This window comes from Capsella rubella, unplaced genomic scaffold (assembly GCF_000375325.1).
Source record: "Capsella rubella cultivar Monte Gargano unplaced genomic scaffold, Caprub1_0 scaffold_1, whole genome shotgun sequence".
Classification (NCBI taxonomy): domain Eukaryota; kingdom Viridiplantae; phylum Streptophyta; class Magnoliopsida; order Brassicales; family Brassicaceae; genus Capsella; species Capsella rubella.
The window spans coordinates 15142572-15167760 of NW_006238923.1; the positions used below are offsets into that span (position 1 = coordinate 15142572).

The 25189-nt window shown below is 34.4% G+C and overlaps 3 protein-coding genes across 3 annotated transcripts; 2 read left to right on the plus strand and 1 right to left on the minus strand.

Annotated features, from left to right (window-relative positions):
• Positions 1–14914: 14914 nt before the first annotated feature.
• Positions 14915–16288, plus strand: LOC17897142 (uncharacterized acetyltransferase At3g50280). The gene has a single exon (XM_006307447.2). The coding sequence runs from the start codon at positions 14915–14917 to the stop codon at positions 16253–16255; it is 1341 nt and encodes a 446-aa protein (XP_006307509.1). The 3' UTR covers positions 16256–16288.
• A 3266-nt stretch (positions 16289–19554) lies between these two features.
• On the plus strand, positions 19555–21073 carry LOC17898780 (dnaJ homolog subfamily B member 13). Its single transcript, XM_006305988.2, has 3 exons — positions 19555–19866; positions 19958–20391; positions 20470–21073. The coding sequence occupies exons 1-3, from the start codon at positions 19663–19665 to the stop codon at positions 20915–20917; spliced, it is 1086 nt and encodes a 361-aa protein (XP_006306050.1). The 5' UTR covers positions 19555–19662; the 3' UTR covers positions 20918–21073.
• A 3-nt stretch (positions 21074–21076) lies between these two features.
• On the minus strand, positions 21077–24935 carry LOC17897436 (aldehyde dehydrogenase family 3 member H1). The gene is made up of 10 exons (XM_006304384.2): positions 24567–24935; positions 23052–23120; positions 22875–22971; positions 22589–22795; positions 22392–22507; positions 22193–22297; positions 21942–22114; positions 21778–21868; positions 21549–21698; positions 21077–21467 (listed from the first exon to the last, which is right to left on the minus strand). Exons 1-10 carry the CDS (start codon positions 24777–24779, stop codon positions 21234–21236), a joined length of 1455 nt encoding a protein of 484 aa, XP_006304446.1. The 5' UTR covers positions 24780–24935; the 3' UTR covers positions 21077–21233.
• Positions 24936–25189: the final 254 nt, after the last annotated feature.

Genomic DNA, 25189 nt, shown 5'->3' on the forward strand with positions numbered 1-25189 from the left:
GAATCTCACTCTAATCTAAATTCTTCTTAGTGTTTGAGATTTCAGTTTACATATTTCAATTGCTAGGCATGATTCTATTCTCTGTTTTGTTGTTCTTATCATATCTTTATGGGTGAAATAAAAGTTTTCAGATTCTGGACCAATACTTTCAGATTTTGTACAATCTTCATTTGCTCAAGTCTTTAGATCCACGTGAAGCTGAAAAGTTATCTAAATATTAGTTTGGATATATGAATCTTAATTATGAATTAAAAATGTTGGGTTTGTCTTAATATCTCTGTTCTTTATTTAAGGAACTTGAAAATTTTCCAAAAGGTATAGTTTAGACTACAAAAATCCAAAAATAATATTTATTTACATGATTGACTCAGTTTTAGTTAGTTTATTTTTGCAATTGAGTCATTCTTAACAAATTTTTATTTTCGTGATTGACTCAAAATCTTAATTATTTTTTATGTTCGCTAGTGACTCAATCTTTATTAATTTCTATTTAAACGATTGACACAATCTTAATTGATTTTCTTTTTTCAATTTAATTAATTTTATTTTATCATTTGAGTCAATCTTAATTAATTATTATTTTCTTGATTTACTGAATCTTAGTTAATTTTAATTTCCTGATGTGTTATTTATTTAGCTAGTGTGTGATTTTGGCACGATATTTAATTTTGCTTGTGAATAGTTATTTTGGAAAGTTATTTCTTTTAGTTGTTGAATTATTTTGGTAAGTTGTTTTGTTTGACTAATGAGTTATTTGTTATTCACTTATTTTGGCAAACTATTTACTTTTGGTATTGTGTTGAACATCTATTTTTCACTTTTTAAAGAGTAATACATCGTCGACATTCTTTTTCTCTTTGAATATTATGTTATCTTCGTAAGATTCTCCAACACTAGTAATTGCACAGCTGTGGAGAGAGTTCCAGGGGAAAAAATTTTGTAAGTCGCCAATTTTTGAAATTTTACCATTCATCATTTTTTTGTGGAACAACCATTCATCTTCAAAAAATACAGATCAACCATAAAAAAAATTAATAATATACATTATAAACCCTATACGTATCTTCTAAATTTGTTGACCAAAATAAGTTAATACAAATTTAAATTATAATTGAGAAATAAATATATATTAAAAAAACTTGCACATATGCGCAAATATTGATCTTGTAACACCCGTGTTTGAAAATGGATGGTGTCGATCGACACCAACATTTTTTGGTTCAGCCGGTTAGTTTTAAATTGAGAAATCGATTGGATTTGGGTTGGTTAACCATAGGGTCGGGATTAAAATAGGAGAGTCGGCGTTTTGGGGAGTTTAGCCGCTTTTTTATATTCCAGAGCGTCTAAATTTCCAGGGAGGTTGGGGTGTGATTCTTGAGAGTTCTAGCCTAGGGAAGGGAGATTTCATGGCTGTGGTGTTAGGAGAGTCTTGTGCTGCTTCTGATTTTGTTGTTTTTGTCACTGATCGTTCCATATTAAGGTGAGTGCGTGACCATGACTTATTTAAGCATTAAGATTGTGTGATTTGTGTTTATTTGATGTGTGGATTGATCTTCCTTGTTGTTTTATGTGTTTCTGGTGTTTGTGTGGCTTTGTGTGGTTGTTCCTTTGTTGTGTCGTCATGGGAGATGATGTGGTGGTGATTTTAGGGTTCTTTGGTGGATGAGATCGTCATTGGATGTGTCCCAGGGTGTGGGTGTCGACCAACACCTGGACGGTATTGATCGACACCTGGACGGTATTGATCGACACCATACGGTTGTTCGCAGTGCAGTTTTGTGATGATGTCGGGTGGTGGTGTTGACCGACACAAGTTGTGGTTGATGGTGTCGACCGACAGCAGATATTGGTGTCGACCGACAGCAGATATTGGTGTCAACTAACACTAGTGTTCTGTGAGCACAATTTGTGTTTTTGTTTGACTGGTTCGGTTGTTTTTGGTATTATCTTATGTGTATAGCCCAGTAGATGGGAGGAGCACTTCACTGAATATTTGTGATAATACTCACGTATCTCTTTGTGTTTGTGGTGTAGGTAAAGTGTGACGTGAAATCGTGGCAATGATGAGGAGGATGATCTAGAGTCTCGATTGTTTTGTTTATGGTTATGTTATGATGTTGGAACCTAGATTAGAAGCATGCTAGGTTGTTGGTGTAAATTGTGGTGATGAAATGATTGGTTAATTAATATTATGATTAATTAGAGTTGGTTTTGTGGTTTCCGCGGTGCATGATGGTTTATTTAGATAATTGCTAGATATTTGGTGGTTTAATGATATTTGTTTATTGGATTGGTTTCCGGTTTATTCTTGCGCTGGTTTAGTTGGTAACTGGAATTGGATTGGTTAAATTGAATTTATTGGTTTAATCTGGTATAGTTGGTTAAATTTGAATTAAATTGGGTTAATCTAGATTAGTTGGTTTAGTCTATTTCAATTGGTAAAAAAAAAACAAAGTCAAATAACTTAAGAAATATACTAGATACAACTTCAATCATGATCCCACATGATTTCCAAAGTCACCTAACCCTTTAATTAGTTTTGTCCATAAAAACAAGGGTTAATCTTTGGCTGATTTGACTCGTCGATGTTGAGTTGTTGGAGCACCTTTGGATCAGTTTGATGCATGTTTGATCCATCAAACTGGTTGTCGCTTTGCATCACTTCACTTACTGACATCTTCAGCTGCTATACTTCTACACTCAATCGTTTGTTATCGCCTTGTACCACCTTCAGCAGTTGGGCTTCTATACTCACTTGTTCAGTCAACGTTGTTGTCGCCTTTAGCCTTTCGACTTATGTATGCAGTCGAATTATTTTGTTAATACACAACAAAAACATTACTAAAGAACTTTCCAAAAAATCAAGAGAATTAATTAAGATGATGTACCATTACGACTCTGGATAAAGAAAAACTCATATTGGTATGTCCTCTTAGTTACTTCCACTGAATTTTTGGCAAGTTCTTTAGTAATGTTTTTGTTATGTATAAATTAAACAAAATAATTCGATTGCATACAGAAATCGAAAGGCTAAAGGTGACAATAACGTTGACTGAAGAAGTGAGTGTAGAAGCCCAATAGCTAAAGGTGGTACAAGCCGATAACGAACAACTTTGCGTAGAATTTCAGCAGCTGAAGATATAATCAAGTAAAGTGATGCAAAGCCATAACCAGTTTGATTGATCAACAATGCATCAAACTGATCCAAACATGCTCCAAGAACTCAACATCAAATATTCCAATCAGCAACAGACTAACCCTTGTTTTTTTTATGGACAAAAGTAATTAAAGGGAGTTAATGTAACTTTGGCGATCATGTGGCATTAAGGATTGAAGTTTTATCTAGTTTTTTTTAAGTTGTTTAACTTTATGTAATGTGCAATGTCATGTTGAGAGAATAAAATTTTATGTAAATAGTATTGCCCATGAATTAATGTAACGCATGTGTCCCGATTTTTGGGTAGTATCGATCGAGACCACAGAAGGGTGTCAGTCGACACCACTAGTTTTGGTGGTTGACCGGTTCGATTTTGGTAATCGTTTGGTTTGTGGATTTAATTAAGGAAAATCCTAACTATTCTCTTAAAACTCGTGGACAGCCTCTTTTCTTCTTAGTTTGGGTTTTGTCACTTCTTAAAACTAAAGAGAAAAACGGAGAGAGTTCTAAGTGTGGATCCAAAGGCTTAGGGACAGACTTCGGGAGAGTTGGAGGATCAAGATGGTTCATTTCTGGTGGCTTCAAGAGGAAATCAAAGAGAATTTGTGGTTGTGGTGTTTAGGATGTTGTTGTGGCTTTCTGTGTGGTGTTTAGTCCACAGATCTTCTTGTTTCGATGTGAGGGTATGACCATGACTTATCTGAGCATTAAGGTTGTGTGATTTTTGTTTATGTGGTGTGTGTATTAATTCCCTTGTTAATTGTGATTTTTTCTAGTGTTTGTATGGTGTTGTGTGGTTGTTCTTTGGTTATGTCATTGTGGGAGGTTTTGTGTTGGTGAATCAGGAGGAGGAGATCGTCGTTGAAGGTATACCAGGGTGTGGGTGTCGACCGAAACAAGTGAGGTGGCGATTGACACCAGTCGATTGTTCGCAGCTCACTTTTAGTGATGTCGACCGACACCAGTTTTCTGTGAGCGCTGTTTGTGTTTTGGTTTCCTGTTTCCTATGTTTGTGGTATTGTTGATGTGTGATCATGATCTTAATTGCTTGTGTGTATAGCCTAGTAAATGGGAGGACTACTTCACTACTGAGTATTTGTGATAATACTCATGCATTGTGTTTGTGGTGCAAGTAAAGTGACGTTGAATCATGCCAATGAGGAGGAGAATAATCTAGGGTCTCGGTTGTTATGTTAATGATTATGTATAATTGTTGTTGGAACCTGGTTTAGAAGCATGCTAGGTTTCTGGTGTATATTGTGGTGATTGAATTATTGGTTAATTAATAGGAAAAAACACCTATCTATTTTAAAAACTGAGGTTTCGAAACCCTGATAACCCAGAAATTAGAAATCGATTTGACAAATTCTAATGGATTCCATTAATGTTATTTTTTAATACAAAACATTGTAATAATTGATTCCATAGTTATTTCGCATAACAACTTATCATTATTTGAAATCAAGAGTATACCTCATTTAATAAGACCGATGTGTGAAGAGAGACAACCCACTTTTTAAAAATTTTGATTTAACTTGAAAATATTGATAAAATTCTTTCAAAATTTAAAATATTAAAATATTTGAAACTTTTTAAAAGTTTTAATTTTCTTAAATAAAAATTTGGATTGAACCAAATAAAATGTTTAAATTTGGACTGACAAAATCAAGTTTTCTGCTTATTTGTAGTTATTATAATCATATTAATCCAATTTATAATGCTTCTAAATCATCGTCTAAAAAATTTCTTTCCGACGTGGGAAGTAATATATGTCCGTTTAAAAAACATTCAAATTGCAACATATGTGAAAAATTGTATTTTGATTATACGTATGTTTAGTGTAATAAAATGAATTTAAAAATAAATAAAAGATCATATAGATGAAAGGAGAGAATAAAATTAAAAATTAGAAAATTATATTAAACTTTTTTAGTTATACGAGAAATTAATTAAATGTTTTTCCATTAATTATTTTACACAACATTAAATGCATTAAGAGTAATAAATGTGGATTCTGGTATTTTTGCAAAAAATTGTTGCAAAATTACAATAGTAGATAGCTTGTATTAAGTTTTGTTTTTGACAACAACTTTTATACCTTGTTTAAATACATTAGAATTATGTTTCCCTTTTAAACACATAAAACACCATAGGTGACGATCGGTGTCGATCGACACCCACCATTGGTGTCTATCGACACTCGCCCTCGACACTCATGGCCGACACCGAGCTCAACACACCATTCGCAAGATGCAACTACCCTCGCAAAACAAAACGTTGGTGTTGAGCGACACCCACAACTGGTGTCGATCGACAACCGACGCTCTACATACACTCCATTTGCGTTTTCTCTCTGGATCTCAACTCCTCACTCCCAAGCCATGAGCGAGTCTACAAGGGGTTTCACAAGGTTCATAAACACACAAAAAACCAAGCAAGGAAGGAAATCAATCAAACAATCATCAAAACACCAAAAAAAAATGATCAAATTGCTTAGATAAGCCTTGTGATGCGGACATCGATTATCCTGTCCAACCCGTTGAACTAGATCATGTACCACACCTTGTACCAGTCGTCCCAGAAGGTCCCATGACTCGTTCAAAGTCTAAACAGCTTAGAAAGAGACTCAAATTATCCTTACAAGATATTGTGAGCTCACTAGAGCTGAATTACGTCAACTGGTATGCACCACCTTTACTCCATCACGAAGGATATGATCCCATCGATGAGGAAGAGCTTGCTGAAGCATTCACCCAAATGAGTCTTGAACATACCATTTCCCCATGTATGAATTCTCCTTTAACAGGTCAAGAAACCTTTTGAATCCAAGAGAAGACAATGGATCATTTCTTTTGTTCTCGATGCATTGTTTGTCACAAGGCAAAATCCAGGTTACATCCTCATGATCTTTATTTACCATTACCTATTCCTAACACCTCATGGGTAGATATTTATATGGACTTTGGCTTAGGATTGCCTAAGATTAGACACAAAGATTCAATCTTTGTCGTCGTGGAGTGGTTCTCCAAGATGGCACACTTATCCCGTGTGACAAGACCAATGATGCTACTCAAACCGCAGATTTTTTCTTCAAGGAAGTGGTACGCCTCCATGGGATCCCGTGGACCAAAGTCTCTGATCGTGACACCAAATTCTTGAGTCACTTTTGGAAGACACTTTGGAGAAAGTTAGGTACCAAGCTTCTATTTTCTACAGCTTGTCATCCTCAAACGGATGGACAAACTAAAGTGGTAAACCGAACTCTCTCAACTTTACTTAGAGCCACTCTTGGTAGGAATATGTCTACATGGCTTGATTGCATTTTTTATTGAGTTTGCTTATAATCGTGTCGTTCATTCGGCTACAAAACTATCTCCCTTCGAGTTAGTCTACGGAATTAACCATTTATCTCCCATAGATTTAGCACATTTACCTCAGATAGAACAGGCTTGTCAAGATGGATTAAGACGAGGAGAAATCACCAAGAAGTTGCATGAAAAAGCCAAAGGCAAGTTAGAGTAGAAGGCCGTCGACAACAAACGCAAAGTTGATCAAGGAAGAAAGGAGATGTTATTTGAACCAGGAGATTGAGTCTGGTTACATATGAGGCCTGAGAGGTTTCCAACACAAAGATCATCCAAGCTATCACCAAGAGACGACGGTCCATTTAGGATCCTCGAGAAGATCAATGACAATGCTTACCATTTGTAGCTACCTAATGAGGTAAAAATTTCTCATACTTTTAATGTTGTTGACTTGTCTGTTTATGATCCAGGAGATTTAGTTTTGAGGGAAAAACCTCTTGAAGTGGGAGGAAATGATGCAGACATCGATTATATTATGTCCAACCCGCTGAACAAGATCATGTACCAGATCATGTACCACACCATGTACCAGTCGTCCCAGAAGGTCCCATGAATCGTTCAAAGTCTAAACAACTTAGAAAGAGATTCAACTTATCTGTACAAGACATTGTGAGCTCACTAGAGCTGAATTACGTCAACTGGTCTGTACCACCTTTACTCCATCATGACGGATATGATCCCATCGCCGAGGAAGAGCTTGCTGAAGCATTCACCCAAATGAGTCTTGAACATACCATTTCTCCAGGTATGAATTCTACTTTGACAGGTCAAGAAACCTCTAAAATCCAAGAGAAGACAATGGAGTTACAAGAGACGAGCAAAACAAGCTTCACCTTCGAGAGTAATCGAGAGAGTGAAGATCAAGAACAAGACATCAAGGACTTGGAAGAGCTTCAAGAGATTGACAAGCTACCCAAGAGAAACTCCAAGAATCCATCTACTTTAAGAAACCAACAAAAAAACGGGCACTTGAAAAGACTCTTAAACTAGATCAGCCTATAGTACAAGATGTAGTTAAGAGAACAGCTATTGGGCCTAGATCGCATCCAGGTAAGTTCTATTCAGTATTTTTGATATTTGCAGGTTCATTAAACCCCAACAACGGCTAGAAGACGTGCTCATCACGTGATTTCAAGTTTGCTTTAGTATTTGACTTATTTTCTTTCCAAAAACAATGGATTTGTGTTTGTAGTTTTATTTGTTTCCTTTGTTGCACTTTTACATTTATTTCAGCTTTAGGGCTAGCTCAAGAACTCTTATAAAGTCCCCCTCCAGCAGTTGTACAAGTTTTTTTTTACCCTATTATCAATAAAGAAACCAAATTTTCTTCCTTTTTCTCCTTAAGTGTTATTAAGAGAAAAGCTTGTTCTTTGTCTTGTGTGTGTGATTCCACAAGGCTGAGTTCGTGTACTATATGAGCGACCAATCACATCTCTGTAGTATACTTCAATCCGCCATCGTGTCAGATCTACATCAACGACCATCTTTCTTTCACAAGAAAGAAGCGACAGCCATCTTGTGAAGCCATCATCTCTATCCTAGTACAAGCTCACCACCGAGTCTTGTATCACCTTGGTCATGCACTCAGCTTGAAATGAATGAACAGAAACGAAAACAAGGAAAAACAAGGAAGGATCTGACTCTTCTATCACCAACAACCACGGATCTAGCCTCCTCTAGTCTAAAAACACCAAGAACAGGCACCAAACACCACCAAACAACCTTTTAGAGACCCTCAGGAACTTTTAGAAACCTTTACAACTCTTTCACTCTCTGGAAATGTTAAAAAGCGGCTGAAAGAACAAAACTCGACTTCTCCTCCTTTTAAAACACGACCTAGGGTTAACCAACCCAACCCCAATTGATTTCGCAATTAAAATCAAACCGGTCTAACCAAAAAATGTTGGTGTCGGTCGACACCACCCATTTCAGAACACGGGTGTTACATTAAGTAAGTTATGTTTCTTTTTTATTTTTAACTTAATATTAGCCAAAAACGTATGTTTCCTTACGGTTAGGTGGTTTACATTTAAATTGTATGGTTAACTGTTAAATTGGATTAGCATAGCCCTAATCTCAACATAAGTCTCAAGAGCAGCCACATTCTTCTCACTTTTTGGCTCGTGTTCAGAAATGTTTAGTGTTGATCGACACCAAGTGTGAGTGTCCATCGTCACCAAAAAAATTGGGTTAGGTGGTTTAATTGTTAAAACTTCAGTTTAGCTTCATTTGGGTTTTGAAAGAAACCCCATACTGACTAAAAAGCTCGAGCAGCCGCTTTCTGCTTCATTTAGTTGTTTTCTTGTTTCCTGAATATGTTGAGAAAATAACAGAGAGTGAGAGTTGATCCAAATTTTGGTTTTCAAAGGTTTGTAGAGTATTATGTGGCCTGTTCTTGGGAGTTTTACAATGAGAATGAGAGTTTCGTGTCTGTGGGTATTAGGAGGGTTCTGACCTTCCTCTGTTCTTCTTTTTTGTCATTGTTCATTGTTTGGTCATTGAATGGTTTGGTCATTGTTTTGTATGATTTCATTATTGTTTTTGTTTATTCATTCTGTTGTGTGATTTTTATGTCTTAGTGCCTCTGTACGACCTTCTTGAAAGACATCATCATTCCTGGAGTGCAAGAATATGGAGATTTGTCGAGGAGAAGAGACTGGAGTGATGTTAAGACATCGGTGTCGATCGACACCAATGAGCTGTGTCGAGAGGATGGTCGCGATTGACAATTGGCACCAATGGTGGATCAATTGGTGTCGATCGACACTATTCGTCAATTAGGATTGATTTACCTAAATGTGATTGTACTGCTCTTGTTTATAGGCAAGTTTTTGGGATGATTGCCTCATTAAGTATTTCTAGCAATATTTATGCATCTCTTTTTTGTGATGCATGTAAAGGCAAAGTGTGACCGTGGAATCAAGAAATTGGTAATTTGTTAGGTTCGAGAACTTAGAAGCATGTTAGAATGACTATGCTGTTTTGGATACTTGTTGGTTCTTTGACATTGGTTTATTGGATTAGTATCTCTAAATGTTCTTTCCGTGGATGTCTGATTTAATCTGGTTATTAGTTTAATCTGTTTCATAGTGTTAGTTAGTGAGTATGAAATCATTAATTGGCAAATTAATAAAAACGGGTCGGATCATTTCAATGAGGCTTAATGAGAGGTTCTAGAGGGTTTCCTTGGAGGTTTATGTTGTAGTTCTTAGGTCCTGAAGAAAGAGTTTGTTGAGTTCGTGGTTGTGGGTTTGAAGAGAGGTTGTTGTGGTGTTCTTCTTCTCTGTCCTTGTTTTCCAATCAATCCAAATCAGAGTGCGCGACCATGACTGATCTTAGAGTATATATGACATTCTGATGTGTGTTTGATACGTCGTCGGTATATATAACATTTTAGTTTTATGTGTTCTTCGGATTTTAAGATTTCTATAATTTGTTTTTATTAGTACTTTTGTTTAAACTAAAATCAGGAACCAAATTAGAATGCTAAACGAAATTCGGTTAATTAAAAACCAAGTAGTAGGTATTCAGTAACAACATTTTCGTCGTAAATAAGTAGCTAATATTACGACTACATACCGACGACGTATTTAGTAGCAAACTGCAGTCGCTATTCCGTCGCTAGACAGTCGCCAAATATTACGACTGAGTTACGACTACATATTTTAGTAGCAAAATACAGTCGCTACTCAGTCGTTATGTAGTCGCTAAATATTACGACTGAGTGCCGACTGGGTAAAGACTGTAATAGAACTGTCGTAGATCAGTCGTAGCTCAGTAGCTATTTTGCGACTTATATTTTTTGCGACTAGACCTTTACCTACATTTCTTATTGGTCGGCAATCAGTCGTAGAACATAGGTTTACGACTGTTTGCCTACTGCTTTTGCAGTAGCTAAAAACTCGTTTTGGTGTAGTGTTAGAATTTGTGGTGTATAGTTTATTTGTGTGTTTTGGTTGTTGTGTTGGCATGTTTGAGAGTTAAGGTTCGAGTTTGGAGCTTTGGTGTTTGTGGAATCGCTCTCTGGTGTGTGCGGATGCGATTTCAGGGTTGCTTCCTAGCAAATCTTGCTTAATTTTATTGTAGCCTTGTTTTTTTTTTGCCTTGGCTACTCTCTTCTAGGTGTCTATCTATCTATATTATTAAAGGAGTAGACAAAAGAGCTCACGTTTGCTCTCAGAAACGGATTACCGTTTTACCCTTAATGAAAATACCCATAACTACTAATTTTTTGTTTTCTTATTTAATTTAAACAAAACAAAATATATAAACAAAATCAGAATTTTATGTATAAACTCGAAAAAATTTAAAACCAAAAACGGATTTGGTTTAACCGAGGTTTTTTGAATTTTAGAATTAGGTTTTTAAGTGAATGGGCTTACGTAAAAAACCCCATCAAAAATACACCTCCATACTTGAAACCTAAAAAAAAATATCATTTACTTTTATAAATACAAGAATTTTTATTCAGTCTCCATAACTCCATAGAGAAAAAAAAACGATTGGCATAGCTTCTATCATCTTTGCAAAATTATATTTGAATACTAATGTTTGTGCTTCATCTTATTCATCATCATCATCTAATTGTTCTTTTCCTATTCGTGTAGTGATTATTAGGAAAGCAAGATCAAAAATTCTTATACGTTTGTCTGTGCTTACTTCACCTTTGTATCATGTATATTTCTCATTTTATATGTTTTGTTTTCAAATTTTGTAAATTTGGAATAACTTCTTTTCTAATTATTACGTCTAGTAATTATTGTAGATGATCTTATAAATTAAAGATGTTACCTTGTGATCAACGAACACAAGATCTAAATCCCAAGATCTAAATTCGTGGGGTGGATGGAACATAATAAATAAATTTTGAACCGATTAAAGCCACATATGAAGAATTTTTGGCCGAGATTTGTTTGATATAATAAAGAAAAGATGTAGAAACCCTAAGATGTGGAAGCCAAGATCCAAGAAAAGCAAAACAAAATTTGAAAATTAGGAAGAGTTTTACAAAACCTTATAATTGTTGTTTTCTTAAAGTAGTATTGAATGGATATACAATATTTAGGAATTCGGTTTTGTCTCGTATATTATATAGTATAAATTAGGAATTAGATTAGCATAAATAATATAAATATCTATATTAGGTTTTAAAATGGAAATTATTTTGGCCGCACATATGTTCATAACTAAACTATGAGAATTTAATGAATGATATATCTATGAGATTTTAAATAAGAGGCATGCGCTATATATGACAATTTTTACAGATTTAAATTTAAAAACTTTACTTTTAGTAATTTAAAATTTATTCAAGTTGATTTCTTTATAGATCTAGATTGTTTAGTAATTAACAGATATTAATTATATTTAATTAATTATATTTAATTTAATTGTGTAATTTTTATTTGATTTTTCTTAAATTAAAATTATTTTGTACTTTTGTATTTTTTTTAAGGAAATCAAATAAGAAAGAAGAATGAGTTATTATTCTTTCCCTTTTTTCTTTATTTATTTATTTTTGCCCGACGAATCGAAAAACACCATATTATCGTGTCTTAAACCCATAAAAAGATCTTATTTTGGATCCAAATAATAAATATTAGACCAAAACATAGAATAAACTATATTATTATTACATAAGAACCATCTTAAATTACCTATCACCATTGTACACTACTCTAATGCTGCTATATAATTGGTATGTTTCTTTTTATCAATTAAAATTGAATATTATTACATAAGAACCATCTTAAATTACCTATCACCATTGTACACTACTCTAATGCTGCTATATAATTGGTATGTTTCTTTTTATCAATTAAAATTGAATTTATGTTTAAAAATATTATTATTTTTATTTTCAAATTCTCTTGTAATATCCCAACCGGTAGAGATGCTCTATAGGGAATCTATAACTCATGTACTTGATTGACCGATTAATTACGTAGACAGATCTCTTCTTTTAAAAATTAGCTCTCAAAATTGTTTCCAACTTTAGCCTTGTATACCTCTTAGTTTGTAGGCCTTCATTTGCCCAGAAAAATCAGAAAAAAATCTTTAGGATAGATTTCATCCTGTCTTGAGAAAATAAAAAGAAGATAAGTAGTTCGATAATTGAATCGTCGCCTCCCTTGGTTGATAAAGCACCGGTCGTGTTGTATAATCAAAAATCGAAAATTTAAAGTATAATCAAAGAATGAGAAAAATATTACGTAGCTGAGAGATAGATGAGAGAGAGAGATGAGAGAGAGAAGGAAGAAGAAGAAAAAGAAGAAGAAGAGAGGGACAAAGACAAAGGTTCATGGAGGAAGGGGTGTTGTGAGCATATTATCTAATACAATGTTTTTGACTGGATAAGTATAATATTATCTGATACAAATATTGTTATCTCGATAAAAATATAACATAATTTTAGTAGCTTTTGATTCATGTCTAATTATATTGTTTTTAGTCTGATCGGTTATTATATCAACTATAACATTTATGGTTATTTCTTTTGTTAATTATATAAATCATATCTTACTGGTATACGTTATAAGTTATTTGATAAATTCATAGTTATCTAGTTAAATTATTTATAGTTAATCATATGTTACCGCTATAAATTATTAGTTATTCGATAAACTCATAATTATCTAGTTAAATTAATTATTATATGACTGATATCAACTAACATATATATTTACGTACTTGTATAAAATATTTATATTACCGGTTTATATAAATACTCAATTTAACGGATAATATGTAACTTACCGAGATAACATATTATTTAACATGTTTTTAAAAAAGTTATCAAATGCTTTTAATCACTGATGAACAGTGTTATCGAATTCATGGAAATATATCAGTTTGAGTTTATAAAACAGTGGTTAGGCTTTAGATTTTATAAATAAACAAAAATGTATTTTTGTTTGTGTTTATAGAATAGTGGTTAGGGTTTAGATTTTGTAATTAAACGAAATTATATTTTGGTTTGGGTTGAAAAATAGTAGTTAGGGTTTAGATTTTGTAATTAAATAAAATTATATTTTAGTTTGGATTGACAAAATAGTGGTTAGAGTTTAGATTTTTTAATTAAACGAAATTATATTTTTATTTGTGTTGATAAAATAGTGGTTAGGGTTTAGAGTTTATAATTAGTTAAAATTATATTTTGGTTTAGGTTGATAAAATAGTGGTTAGGGTTTATTTTGTAATTAAACAAAATTATATTTTCATTTGGAAATCATTAGTACATAGATAATAGAAAAAATAGCCGATAACTGAAAATTTATCGCAAACGTAGGCGCAAGCCTGGAGTAGTCAGATTTTTTTTCAGAAAATCTTCCCCTATTATAGGCACCCTATTTAGCTTCTGTCAGATTATATTTTTAATTAAATTAGGTTGAGGCTACAAAAGTAACTTTGATAAAGCAGAGGAGAGATCTAATAAAAAATTTATCATACCTTCATTTTTTGTTTTCTGATTATCTATGCACACAAATTTAACAACTAAATTAATTAATATATTTTTATTTTAGATTCATCTTTATACGAAAATTAGAAAAACACTGTGGAACTGCAAGTGGCGTATTGGAAGAACTGCAAGTGGTCTCAAATAAATTATGTGTGAGTGTGACAGGTTTCTGTTTCGTTATATTCAAAATTGAGATTGATTGGTAAACTTGTCAGTGATTGTTTAAATAGTAAGATTACATATTTCATTCTTTCAGGTTTCTGTTTTGTTATATTCAAATAAATCTATTATTTTGCCCCACGCAATATGTCGTGTAGTAAAAACCGACAGATAAATCTACTATCTTCATTAAAGCAGATCTTCGATGAGAAAGATATACTAACCGACACATAAATCTACTTTTATGTCTTCATCTTTGTCTTCCTCTTCGGTCTTCGATTTCAGACAAAGCAATAATGTAAAATCACTACAAGAAAACATGTCAATTTCCGATGACGATATTGGTCGGAATTTTGTTGTAAATGACATATTTCGACAAAATCAAATTCGTCAAAATCCTATGGTCGAAAATTAATATTTGCCGGAAATTACTGACGAAAAAATATCGTCGAAAATTTGTCGGAATTTTGTAGAAAAATTTTCTACCAATTTCCGACGAAAATTCTTCCCCTCACGCAATATATTCCGACAATTATCTATATAGGCCTACAAACAGTTATATCTAACAAGCTAAATTATTTAACCAGCCGATCTTAGTAGATAAGGTCTACGTACGTGGCACAATAATATCAAAGCCTCCCCGATCTTTATTAGATAACGTCTACGTGCATGCATGGCACAGTTTATATCCAACGTGAAACACACACACTAGAATTAATATAAATACTACCCACTAATGTAGTATTGGATACAATACAAAAACAAAAATATAAAATGGAACTGATTACTAAGAGCATAGTTCGACCCGTGAGCTACAACAAAGATTCGGATCGGGTTAAGATCCATCTTACACCATGGGATCTCTTCTTTCTTCAATCCGAATACTCACAAAGAGGTCTTCTCTTTACTCAACCCGACCCGGAAACCAACTTCATCTCTCGCTTGACATCATCTCTCTCCGTCGCTTTAAAGATCTTCTACCCATTCGCCGGTCGTCTCGTCAAGATTGAGAATCAAGACGATGGAACGTCGTCGTTTCACGTAGATTGTAATGGTTCGGGTGTAAGATTCGTCCATGCTTCAGCTACATCTGTTTCGGTGAGTGATGTTTTACATCCCGTTGGTGGTATTCTCCCTGAGTTATTGAAAGATTTTTACCCGGCGAACGGAGTTAAAAGCTATGAAGGGATCACTGATTCGTTAATCGCGGTTCAAGTAACAGAGCTGAAAGATGGAGTTTTCATTGCTGTTGGTTATAGTCACATTGTTACTGATGGGACTTCTATTTGGAATTTTCTTAATACTTGGTCGGAGATTTGCTTTAACATGTATGATTTCGATCGTTCTAAAGAGTTTCCTCCTTTGGTTCACCGGGGATGGTTTCTGGACGGGATTGAGTATCCAATCCGGATTCCGAACTCAATGATGGAGACACCAAAAGTGGTTGATGATACTACCTCATCTTTGATACTACAAGAGAAGATTTTCCGATTCACGAGTAAAATCATCGCTGAGCTCAAGGCGAAAGCCAACAGCGAGGTTAGTGCCAATGACCGGAAAATCTCGTCGCTTCAAGCAGTTTCGGCGTATATATGGCTATCGGTAATTAGAAACAGTGGACTTAGTCCAGAAGAAGTGGTTTGTTGCGAGTTATTGGTTGATCTGAGACGAAGGCTAGACCCTCCCCTTGAGAAAGAGTGTTGCGGGAATATGGTTGGGATCACCACAACGGCGACCACTGTCAAGGAGATAGTTAGCAATGGCCTTGGTTGGGCAGCTCTACAAATCAACAAAAGTGTTGGGGCACAAACGAACGAAGTGTTTAGAGAGTTTGCGGAGAAATATGTAAAGAAACCGAGTATGTTAGATATCAATGCTTTGAGAAATACTATTGTAGTTACTAGCTCTCCTCGGTTCAATGTGTATGGAAATGATTTCGGTTGGGGTAAACCAATCACGGTTCGAGGTGGACCGGGGAATACTCATGATGGTGCACTCCTTGCTAATCCGGGAATAGAACAAGGAGACATCGACATGCAGATGTGTTTATCGTCTAGTGTTTTGGAAAAGTTATCGACTGATGCAGAGTTTTTGAAGCATGTATGTGTTGTATAAGTAAAATTATCCAAATCAAATGTATCTTTTTTATTTTGTCGACTCAAATGTACCTCGTATCTTAACTATAAGAAGAAAATAAAAATTTCTTACATGGTACTGTTCTAAGCTTCTAGTTAATGGTGAATGGTCCTCCTTCATCATACATTCATACTCATCATCATCACCAGAATCACCAACTTTAGGTTGATGATCCATATTACAAGCTGCTTTTTGAGTTTTCTTTTTCATCATGTAGTCCCTAAATAGTTTCTCAACCCAATTTGAAACCTGCTTACACTTCGGCATTTTTCGTTATAAACATTGAAACGGAATTTACACTTCCATCAAACATTATGAGAGTACGATGTGTTGTTGGGTTTGACAAACTTCGGATCACAACAAATGGGCTTTAATGGGCCAAACGAGAATTGACATTGAAAGAAGTGAAGTTTCTAGAGCCCATAGAGACACACATATATATATATATATATATATTGATGTGACGTTGGGATATGCGTATGGGGAGGTGAGAAGAGACATCAAAGAGAGTTCTAGAGAAAGAGAACAAAAAAGAGTGTTCTTCAAGCTTTCTCCTTCTTTGTTATGTCTTTAATCTTGTATCATTTTGTGTGCCCAAAAATCTGTAAAACCAAAATAGCATCCTTTCAAATAGTGGAAGTTGTGGGAGACGGTTCCCACCTGAGCGTACCGGTTTGAGGCCATGTTCAAGTTTTAGATCTATGAATCTTTAATCAACTGTGAGGCGACTAGGGAGCATAAGTTTCCTCACATGATGAAACTGCAAGAAGAAGAGTAGAGAACAAAGAAATTTAATGTAAATGATTTAGAATTAGAAACAAACATGAAACATGTAATTATCAAACATGTAAACATCTAATTATCAAACATGTAAACATGTAATTATGTTTCAAGGGAAAAATATACTCCCTCCGTTTCTAAAAGGTTGATGTTTTAGATTTTTCACACATATTAAGATAAAATTAAATATTTGTTTATGAATTAATTTATAATTACTTTTTGGTAGAAAGAGAAAACATAAACCATTACGTAATTACAAAAGCATAAAGTAAAAGTATAGTTTTAATTTTTTAATCTACAAAATCAATCTTTTAGAAACAATTTTTTTTTCCAAAACATCAAACAATGTGAAATGGAGGGAGTATTTTTTACCGTTTCTCCTAATTGAAACTTGGGCCTCACTAAATGGGTGTCATCTTTCTTGACTGACAATAGCCAATACCAAGGCACAAGGATGGTGAAATGATTACAATTTTTAACACGATCTCAATCATTAGTAATTTCAAATTTTCGGATTTTACAGGATTAGAAAAATCAACAATTATAAATGGAAGAAGAATGGAGATTTTCAGAAAGAAGAAAAAAACTTAATAACTGTGTGGACTATTAAAGTCAAATTCGACTCTAAACCAACGGTTAACCAATAATAATTGAAATTAGCCAGATCAAATTGATTCCAACTTGAACCACCTTGACCAACTCCCGATTTATCACCGTCGAGATGACCAATAGGCAGGATAGGCCCGGAGCTAAAGCCCATGAAGCAGATGCTTTAGGCATCAAAAATATATAAACGAGTTAGAGACATCAATAAATGAGTATATGTTGTAGTCTAGTGGTCAAGTGCTTTAATTAATGGTCAAAGTTGAGCGGTTTGATCCTTTGAGAACCTACAATTAGTGATTTTTACTAATTTATGCCTCGAGGTGGACTTTAAAATTTTAATTTGCTTTAGGCAACAAATATGTTTGGGCCGGGCCTGCCAATAGGCATAATCTTATTATATAAAGTTTAGATTTAAAGTTAGCCATGAACATGATCATGACACGCATCAATTGTATTAATAAGATGTTGACATATGTCAATTTAAAATTTACTAAAATATTTTCATATAAAAGTATAAAAGGTTTCTAAATTGTGACTCGTGTCAATTGCATCGATATGATGTCATAAAACTGAAAATAAATTTTGCTACCATTTATTTAAAGTTTGAACCTTCTTACCAAGTCCTGAAACATGTCAAAACTGTAATATAAATATAAACCCGCGTACAAATCTAATTATAATATCAAATAAATAAAGCCATGATTAATTATATTAGAATTAGGTTTTGCGTATGTGCGGAGTTATAATATATTTTTTTAAAATCCGTAAAAAAATAAAAATATATGAAATTTAAAAACAAATTAAATTATAAATCTTCAAATCTTAAATATGCTTCTAAGTTATCCACCAAATGTGTATAATTTAAAAAATATTTTTAATTTTTAATTTATCGTATAATTTTTGTATAAACTTTCTTACCCGTGTCAAAATCTTATTTATACATGTGTCGCGATCACATAAGTTAATAAATTTGAAAAACTAAACGTTATATAACACGATATATATTTAAAATTCAAGGATATAACAAAAAAGGGGATTCTCTTCAATATCATGAAAATAGGTATTTTTCCAAAAGTACCATTATAAGTTTTATTTTCCAAAAATACCACAAAACTAAAACTATTTTTTTAACATTCAAAACTAATTTCTAAATCCTAAACACTAGACCCTACCCTATAAACTATACCCTAAATATAAATAGTCAATCCAAATATTTAAAAAAATATATCCTAAATATAAATAGTCAATCCAAACATTAAAAAAAATTTCTACATCTTCAAAAATCAATTTTTGATGTTTATGGTTTTTTTGAAAAAAATAAACAGTTTATAGTATTTTTGGAAAAAAAACAAATTGTGGTTTTTTGGAAAAAAAATTAAAATAATGGCATCCAAGGGAATTTCTCGTAAAAAAATCTATAGGTAGCTTCATTAATCTGTATATCATGAATGTTTTTGGAAAAAAGTTGTAATATCATTTCTTTTTGGTCCAATCAACACTGTAACACGGTAAATCCTATCGTGTTGCCAGCACCAAAAATGTAATATTTCCTTAAAACAATTTAACACTTTATTATACTCAACGCATAAAAATAGAATATCTACAAAAATCTTCCTTATTAACCAAACCAACCAATCTTAATTTCCCATTTTAAAGAATATCATATCATTACATGCATTTTCACAAAAGTCAACTCCTAATATTTTTTGGACAGTAGTAAATATTTTTGTCATATATGAATATATTATTACAACACATCGACTGTAATAGATAGGTTAAAAAAAAAAAAAAAAAACGAATCAACTTCGTATTCTTATCTTTGATCTCTGTGTTCCTATCTGTTCCCGTCAATGTCAAAAGGTTTTGTCTAAAAAAGGAAGTTACGAAAAAAACAAAAACGTTTCAATTCTCTCATTCAACATCTCCCCTTAAACGTCTCTTATCCCTAGCTCTCTCTCTCTCTCTGTCTCTTTCTCTTTCTCTTTCTCCGCCGTACGTGAATGGCAACACAAGGTATGGCTCAGCCGTCGGCGAAGAAAAGAAGCTTCTTCCTCCGTGATCTCTTCAAACTTTGTCGATCAATCTCAAGGGTTTTGCCTCGTGATCATCACAAACCTAAACATCATCATCATAAGGTTAAGCACGTCACAAACGAATCCAAACGTGTTGATGAAGAAACTAAACCAAACGTCTTCAATGTCCAGGTTAGGTTTATACAAAGAAAAAAACAAAACATATGTTTGGTTTTGTAAGATTTTGTTTATAATGTGGTTATGTTTTGTTTTTATCTTCTAGGAGACTAAGGGGAATGGTAATAATAATGAGGTGGAAGGTGTGAGTCTTTGTAAGGTTCGTAGCTATAGATATGACAATACCAACACCAACACCAATTTCGTGGGGATCAAGACACCGTTGTCTCTTTCAAGAAGTTGTAGCCACAATACGGCTACGGACACGTCAACCTCGGCGACATTGCGGAGTTTATCGTATGTAGGGAGGAGCAAGAGCAGCAGCAACAGGATGACTGATTCTGGTGTATTTATGCCTTCACTTATGAGATCTACAACCACAAGGAGCTTTGCGAATCCGATTTTGTATTCGACCTCTTCGGCCAAAGTGGCTAAACCTTCTCCAACAGAGAAGAAGCTAAGCTGTACTCTTGAGGAGCTATGCAACGGATGTACCAAGAAGATCAAGATCAAGAGAGATGTTGTGATCACAAGCTCAGGGTTTGTTCTGTTTCTTGAGCAAGCGAGTTTCGCGTAAAAGAAGACTATATAACTAACTAAAATTTGTATGTTGTGTAGGGAAATGTGTGAGGAGGAAGAGATGGTGGAAATAAAAGTGAAACCAGGATGGAAAGGAGGAACAAAAGTAACATTTGAAGGCAAAGGAAACGAAGCAATGGGGAGTTCTGTACCGGCTGATTTGGTATTTGTGATAGTTGAGAAAGAGCATGAGTTGTTTAAAAGAGAAGGCGACGACCTCGAAATGGCGGTGGAAGTATCTCTTCTCGAAGCCTTAACGGGCTGCGAGCTCTCGGTTGCTTTACTTGATGGTGAGAATTTGAGTTTGAGGATAGAAGATATTATTCACACTGGATATGTTACAGTGATTCAAGGCAAAGGCATGCCAAATCCAAAGGAGAAAGGGAAGAGAGGAGATTTGAGAGTTCGGTTTCGGACTAAGTTCCCACAACAACTTACAGATGAACAAAGGGCAGAGATTCATAGCATTCTTCAAGACTCTTCTTGAATCTGTTGCTGCTATACAGAACTCTCTTTTCCCTTTATAGTGGGAACTTTTACAACATGGTTTAGATAAAAATCCAAAGAGATATTGTTAACTCTTGTGTGTCATCTTTGTTTTGTAAACAACCAAGTTGAAATGAAGAAACCGGTTTTACCATAATCATTTAGAAAAGCTTTTATTTATCAACTTTTAATATTCAATCCACACTAAAACAAATCATATATCTTTATAACAAACCAACCATATTCATAAGGTAGTAAAAACCAAGAAAGTAAGATATAAGGGGAAGTGTCTTCTTCTGTCTTTCAATCTTTACCATTCAAGATAAACCTAGAAGGACTTTGAATATATCGAAAATATTGCTGTCGACAAGCGCTTTTAACAATCGAAGCTTCCCTCTCGAGTATGGTGGATACCTGACCGGTGCATCACCAAATAGGCTTCTGTAGAGAACAGCCTTCTTGTGACTGAAAGCATCAAATGAGAATTTTCCATGGTAAGAACCCATTCCACTTTCGCCTACTCCTCCGAATGGTAATGTGTGTAGCGCAAGCTGCAAAACATCGAATGAGGTTAGTGTTTTAGTATATAATGTATTTAGCTTATATACATTAGATAGTGATAGTGTTTTTACATGAACAGCTATGTCATTGACCACTATGCCTCCAGCAGAAACTGTCATGGCGAATTTTTCTTTAAGTTTCTTGTTATGTGTAAACAAATATGCAGCTAGTGGCTTAGGTCGAGAACGAATCACGTCGAAGCTCTCTTCCAAGTTATTGACCTGTAAAGAACAAAAAAGATCTTTAAATTTGCCATCAACATATGAAGCAGAGCCTAAGTATAATGGAAACTGTTTCTACCGTGATGATTGGAAGGATAGGGCCAAATATTTCTTCACTCATGATCAAAGAATCTAATGGTACGTCAAGCAAGATTGTTGGAGAAATTTTCCTGAAGGAGTTGACTAAAAGATTAGCATAAGGGAACTAAGAGATGATGAGAGTATAAAGAGAGTAACACTCACAGTTTCTCTCTGTCTTTTTCGCCACCGTAGACGATTTTGTCAGAAACGTCCTTCTCCTCTAACAGCTTAGATAAGCGATCAAAGTGGTTCGAGTTTATAATACGCGACATATCTTTCGACTCCATAGGGTTCTTCCCGTAAAACTTCTCCAATTCATGCTTCATGGTATCAATCTTGGGAAGAGAAAAGAGAAGGTCAGATACAAAACAACATCAAGGAGATATTGTTATCTTAAAGGTTCTGAACCTTACCAGTTTTGGAGCATATTCTTTTGTTGTCAAGATGTAGTCAGGCGAAACGCAAGCCTGACCATTGTTGCAACCCCATTTGCCTGCGATTATCCGCCTCACAGTAACCTTTCGTAAACGATAACAACAAACTACATTAGCCTCGGTAGTAGAGTACAAAGAAAACATTTTACAAGACTCCGGATGAAGAAGTATTCAGTACTTTCAAATCGGTGTTTGAGTCGACTACGACAGGAGATTTTCCTCCAAGCTCCAGGACAACCGGTGTGAGATGTTTTGCAGCTGCCGCCATTATGACACGCCCGATTTTCGAACTACCTAACCAAGTAAAAGTTGGAAATGTTTTAGTCTCCTGCACCAAATTGTTTCCCCTTAACATAAGACAAGTTTAATAAGAACCTGTGTAGAATATTTTGTCCCACTTTTGATCCAACAACAGAGTTGTTTCAGTAACATCTCCTTCAACAACCCTCACCGCAGAAGGGTCTAGGTACTGTTCGAATAGCTTCGCGAGCAGAGCAGACGATGCTGGAGCCAGTTCTGATGGCTTTAAAACAACAGCATTTCCAGCAGAAATCGCGCCGATAACAGGATCAATAGACAGCACTTACAAATTAAACAAGAAACTGTCAGAATTCATACAAAATACTATCTAGAGTGAAATTTCAATCAATAAGGATCATACAGAAGGGATAGTTCCAAGCCGAGATAACTAGGACAACTCCGAGAGGCTCAGACACAATCTCGGCCGATGCAGGAAACGTTGTTAGAGAAATCTTTGCCTAAAACCATAGCAGAACAATAACAAGAACGTTATTAACATGTTTTGACAACAAAACTCTGCATAATTATCCACACACACCTTATCCGGCGCCATCCAGTTCTTTAGCTGCTTAAGAGCTAACTTAACCGAGTTCCTCAATAGAGATACCTACATAATTAATCAAACATCATAATCAAATTACTGCTAATGTAATCAAGATTAATCTATTCTTATAAAACCCTTAAGGGACAAAGCTGATAAATGACCATGGACCACTAAGAATTGTCTGAAACCACAGACTAAACAACTCAATAGTAACTTCTGTTGGTAAACATTAAATGAGGAAAGGTCAGCTCTGAAAGCTCTGTGGTGTCTTTTGAATGCAATCATGGTTACAGAGTTAAGGAACAAAGTTATGTAAAACGTGGGAATCCCCACAAAGTTAGGTGACAGTTGCATAAGATATTGAATACTTATTGCTTTCAAAGGACCCATAGTTTTTTCTAACAAAACATAGAGTTACCAAGTAGGTTTAAGTTAGATACAACTCCATTAAGTTATGCAAAAAGCTGCATTGAAGTGGTATTGGGGACAGTGTTGTACATGTGTCAGCACACAACATCATCAACGTATCAATTAAGGTGAAAGTTATTAATGACTCCGACCAAGTTGGAGAAATATGCAAATCCAACTAATGAGGTCTGGCTAATATATGAAAGATAGCCACATGAAATGTTGCAACAAATAAAACAAAACACCAAAGCTAAAACCAAAGTCCACACCACATAAAACACCTAAGACTTGTTCCATGGGGCTACTACAGAGCTAGCTTTAGAGCTTTCAACTAAAAAATCCAAGTTGGGACTAAGGCTACCTCAAATAAAGCAATAAGTCTAGTTTAAAACTTAGTTCCACAACAAATCAAACATGGAGACTAGTTCAAATAGTGTAAGAGATTGCAACTACTAATAAAACAACCTAGTTAGAAACTAAGTCTTACCACCAATAAAACAACCTCGTTACAAAACTACTAAGTCTAGCCACCAATTAAACAACCTAGTTAGAAACTAAGTCTTACCACCAATAAGACAACCTCGTTACAAAACTACTAAGTCTTACCACCAATTAAACAAAACTACTAAGTTAAAACTTAGTTCCACAACAAATCAAACATGGAGACTAGTTCAAATAGTGTAAGAGATTGCAACTAATAATAAAACAACCTAGTTAGAAACTACTAACTCTTACCACCAATAAAACAACCTAGTTAGGAACTACGTCTACCTCGAATAAAACAATGAATCTTCGCTAAAGCGGCTAAAAATTTCCGACAAATTTCCGACGATGAATAAAGAAATAGCTAAACCCACACTCAAAATTTGAAGAGCCTAATTTTCGTATACCACAATGTCACAACACAAGAAGATTAAATCATACAAATACTAAATCTTCAATCTAGAATTCAAAAAACTCAAAAACCAAGATTCCAATCAAAATTGACCACCAATCACAATCAATCCACTAAAGTTTTTTTTTAGCAACCTGGAGAAAGCAAAAACATAAAGCTAAACAAAAGACAGAGTTGTTGTATGAACAAAAAAAAAAGATTTGGACCTCATAAACAGAAGATTCAAGCTCAGGTTTCCCGAGATCGTCGCGAAGAGCCGCGACGATCTCGGGTTCATGGTTATCAAAAACAACCAAAAGTTTCTTAAGCTGAGTAACTCTCCATTCATAACCACGAGTCACACCATCATCAAAGCTACGACGAAGCTCTTTAACCAGATCACTTGCTTCCACCGCTCCAAACACTTTCTTCGTAGCCATTTCCCAACAACAACCAAACACCGACCGCTTCAAAACGTGTGTGTAGCAAAGTCGTGCGCAAATAAAGTTTTCTTAGTCACGGGAAAGAGAGAGAAGAGAAGAGAAGAGAGAAAAGAACAAATATTGAGTTCGGATCCCAAGATAATAAAAAATAAAACTGAGAGATATTGAATTTTTTTTTTTTTTTTTTGGTTGAATCAGTGAATTAATAAATATTCTTTGTCGTAGATATTGACGTTGCTTGCTTGTGTTGATAAAAAGGAAAAAAAAAAAATTAAAGTGATTTGTTTTCTTTTACTTTCTCGAAACTGATAATAAGATAGCATGCGTTATGGATATTTTCATAGCATATATTTATAGACATGTTGAAAGAAAAATAAAAAAGGAAACATATAATAACGACAGAAAAT

Bases quoted from the DNA above. Each gene is read 5' to 3' on its own strand.
- LOC17898780 (XM_006305988.2), top strand. From the start codon at position 19,663: ATGGCAACACAAGGTATGGCTCAGCCGTCGGCGAAGAAAAGAAGCTTC. The intron at 19,867-19,957 runs GTTAGGTTTATA...TTTATCTTCTAG, and splicing joins CAAACGTCTTCAATGTCCAG to GAGACTAAGGGGAATGGTAA. The intron at 20,392-20,469 runs GTTTGTTCTGTT...TATGTTGTGTAG, and splicing joins GTTGTGATCACAAGCTCAGG to GGAAATGTGTGAGGAGGAAG.
- LOC17897436 (XM_006304384.2), bottom strand. From the start codon at position 24,779: ATGGCTACGAAGAAAGTGTTTGGAGCGGTGGAAGCAAGTGATCTGGTT. The intron at 22,796-22,874 runs GTATGATCCTTA...TTAATTTGTAAG, and splicing joins GGCTTGGAACTATCCCTTCT to TGCTGTCTATTGATCCTGTT. The intron at 22,298-22,391 runs GTACTGAATACT...CGTTTACGAAAG, and splicing joins ACTCAAACACCGATTTGAAA to GTTACTGTGAGGCGGATAAT.
- LOC17897142 (XM_006307447.2), top strand. From the start codon at position 14,915: ATGGAACTGATTACTAAGAGCATAGTTCGACCCGTGAGCTACAACAAA.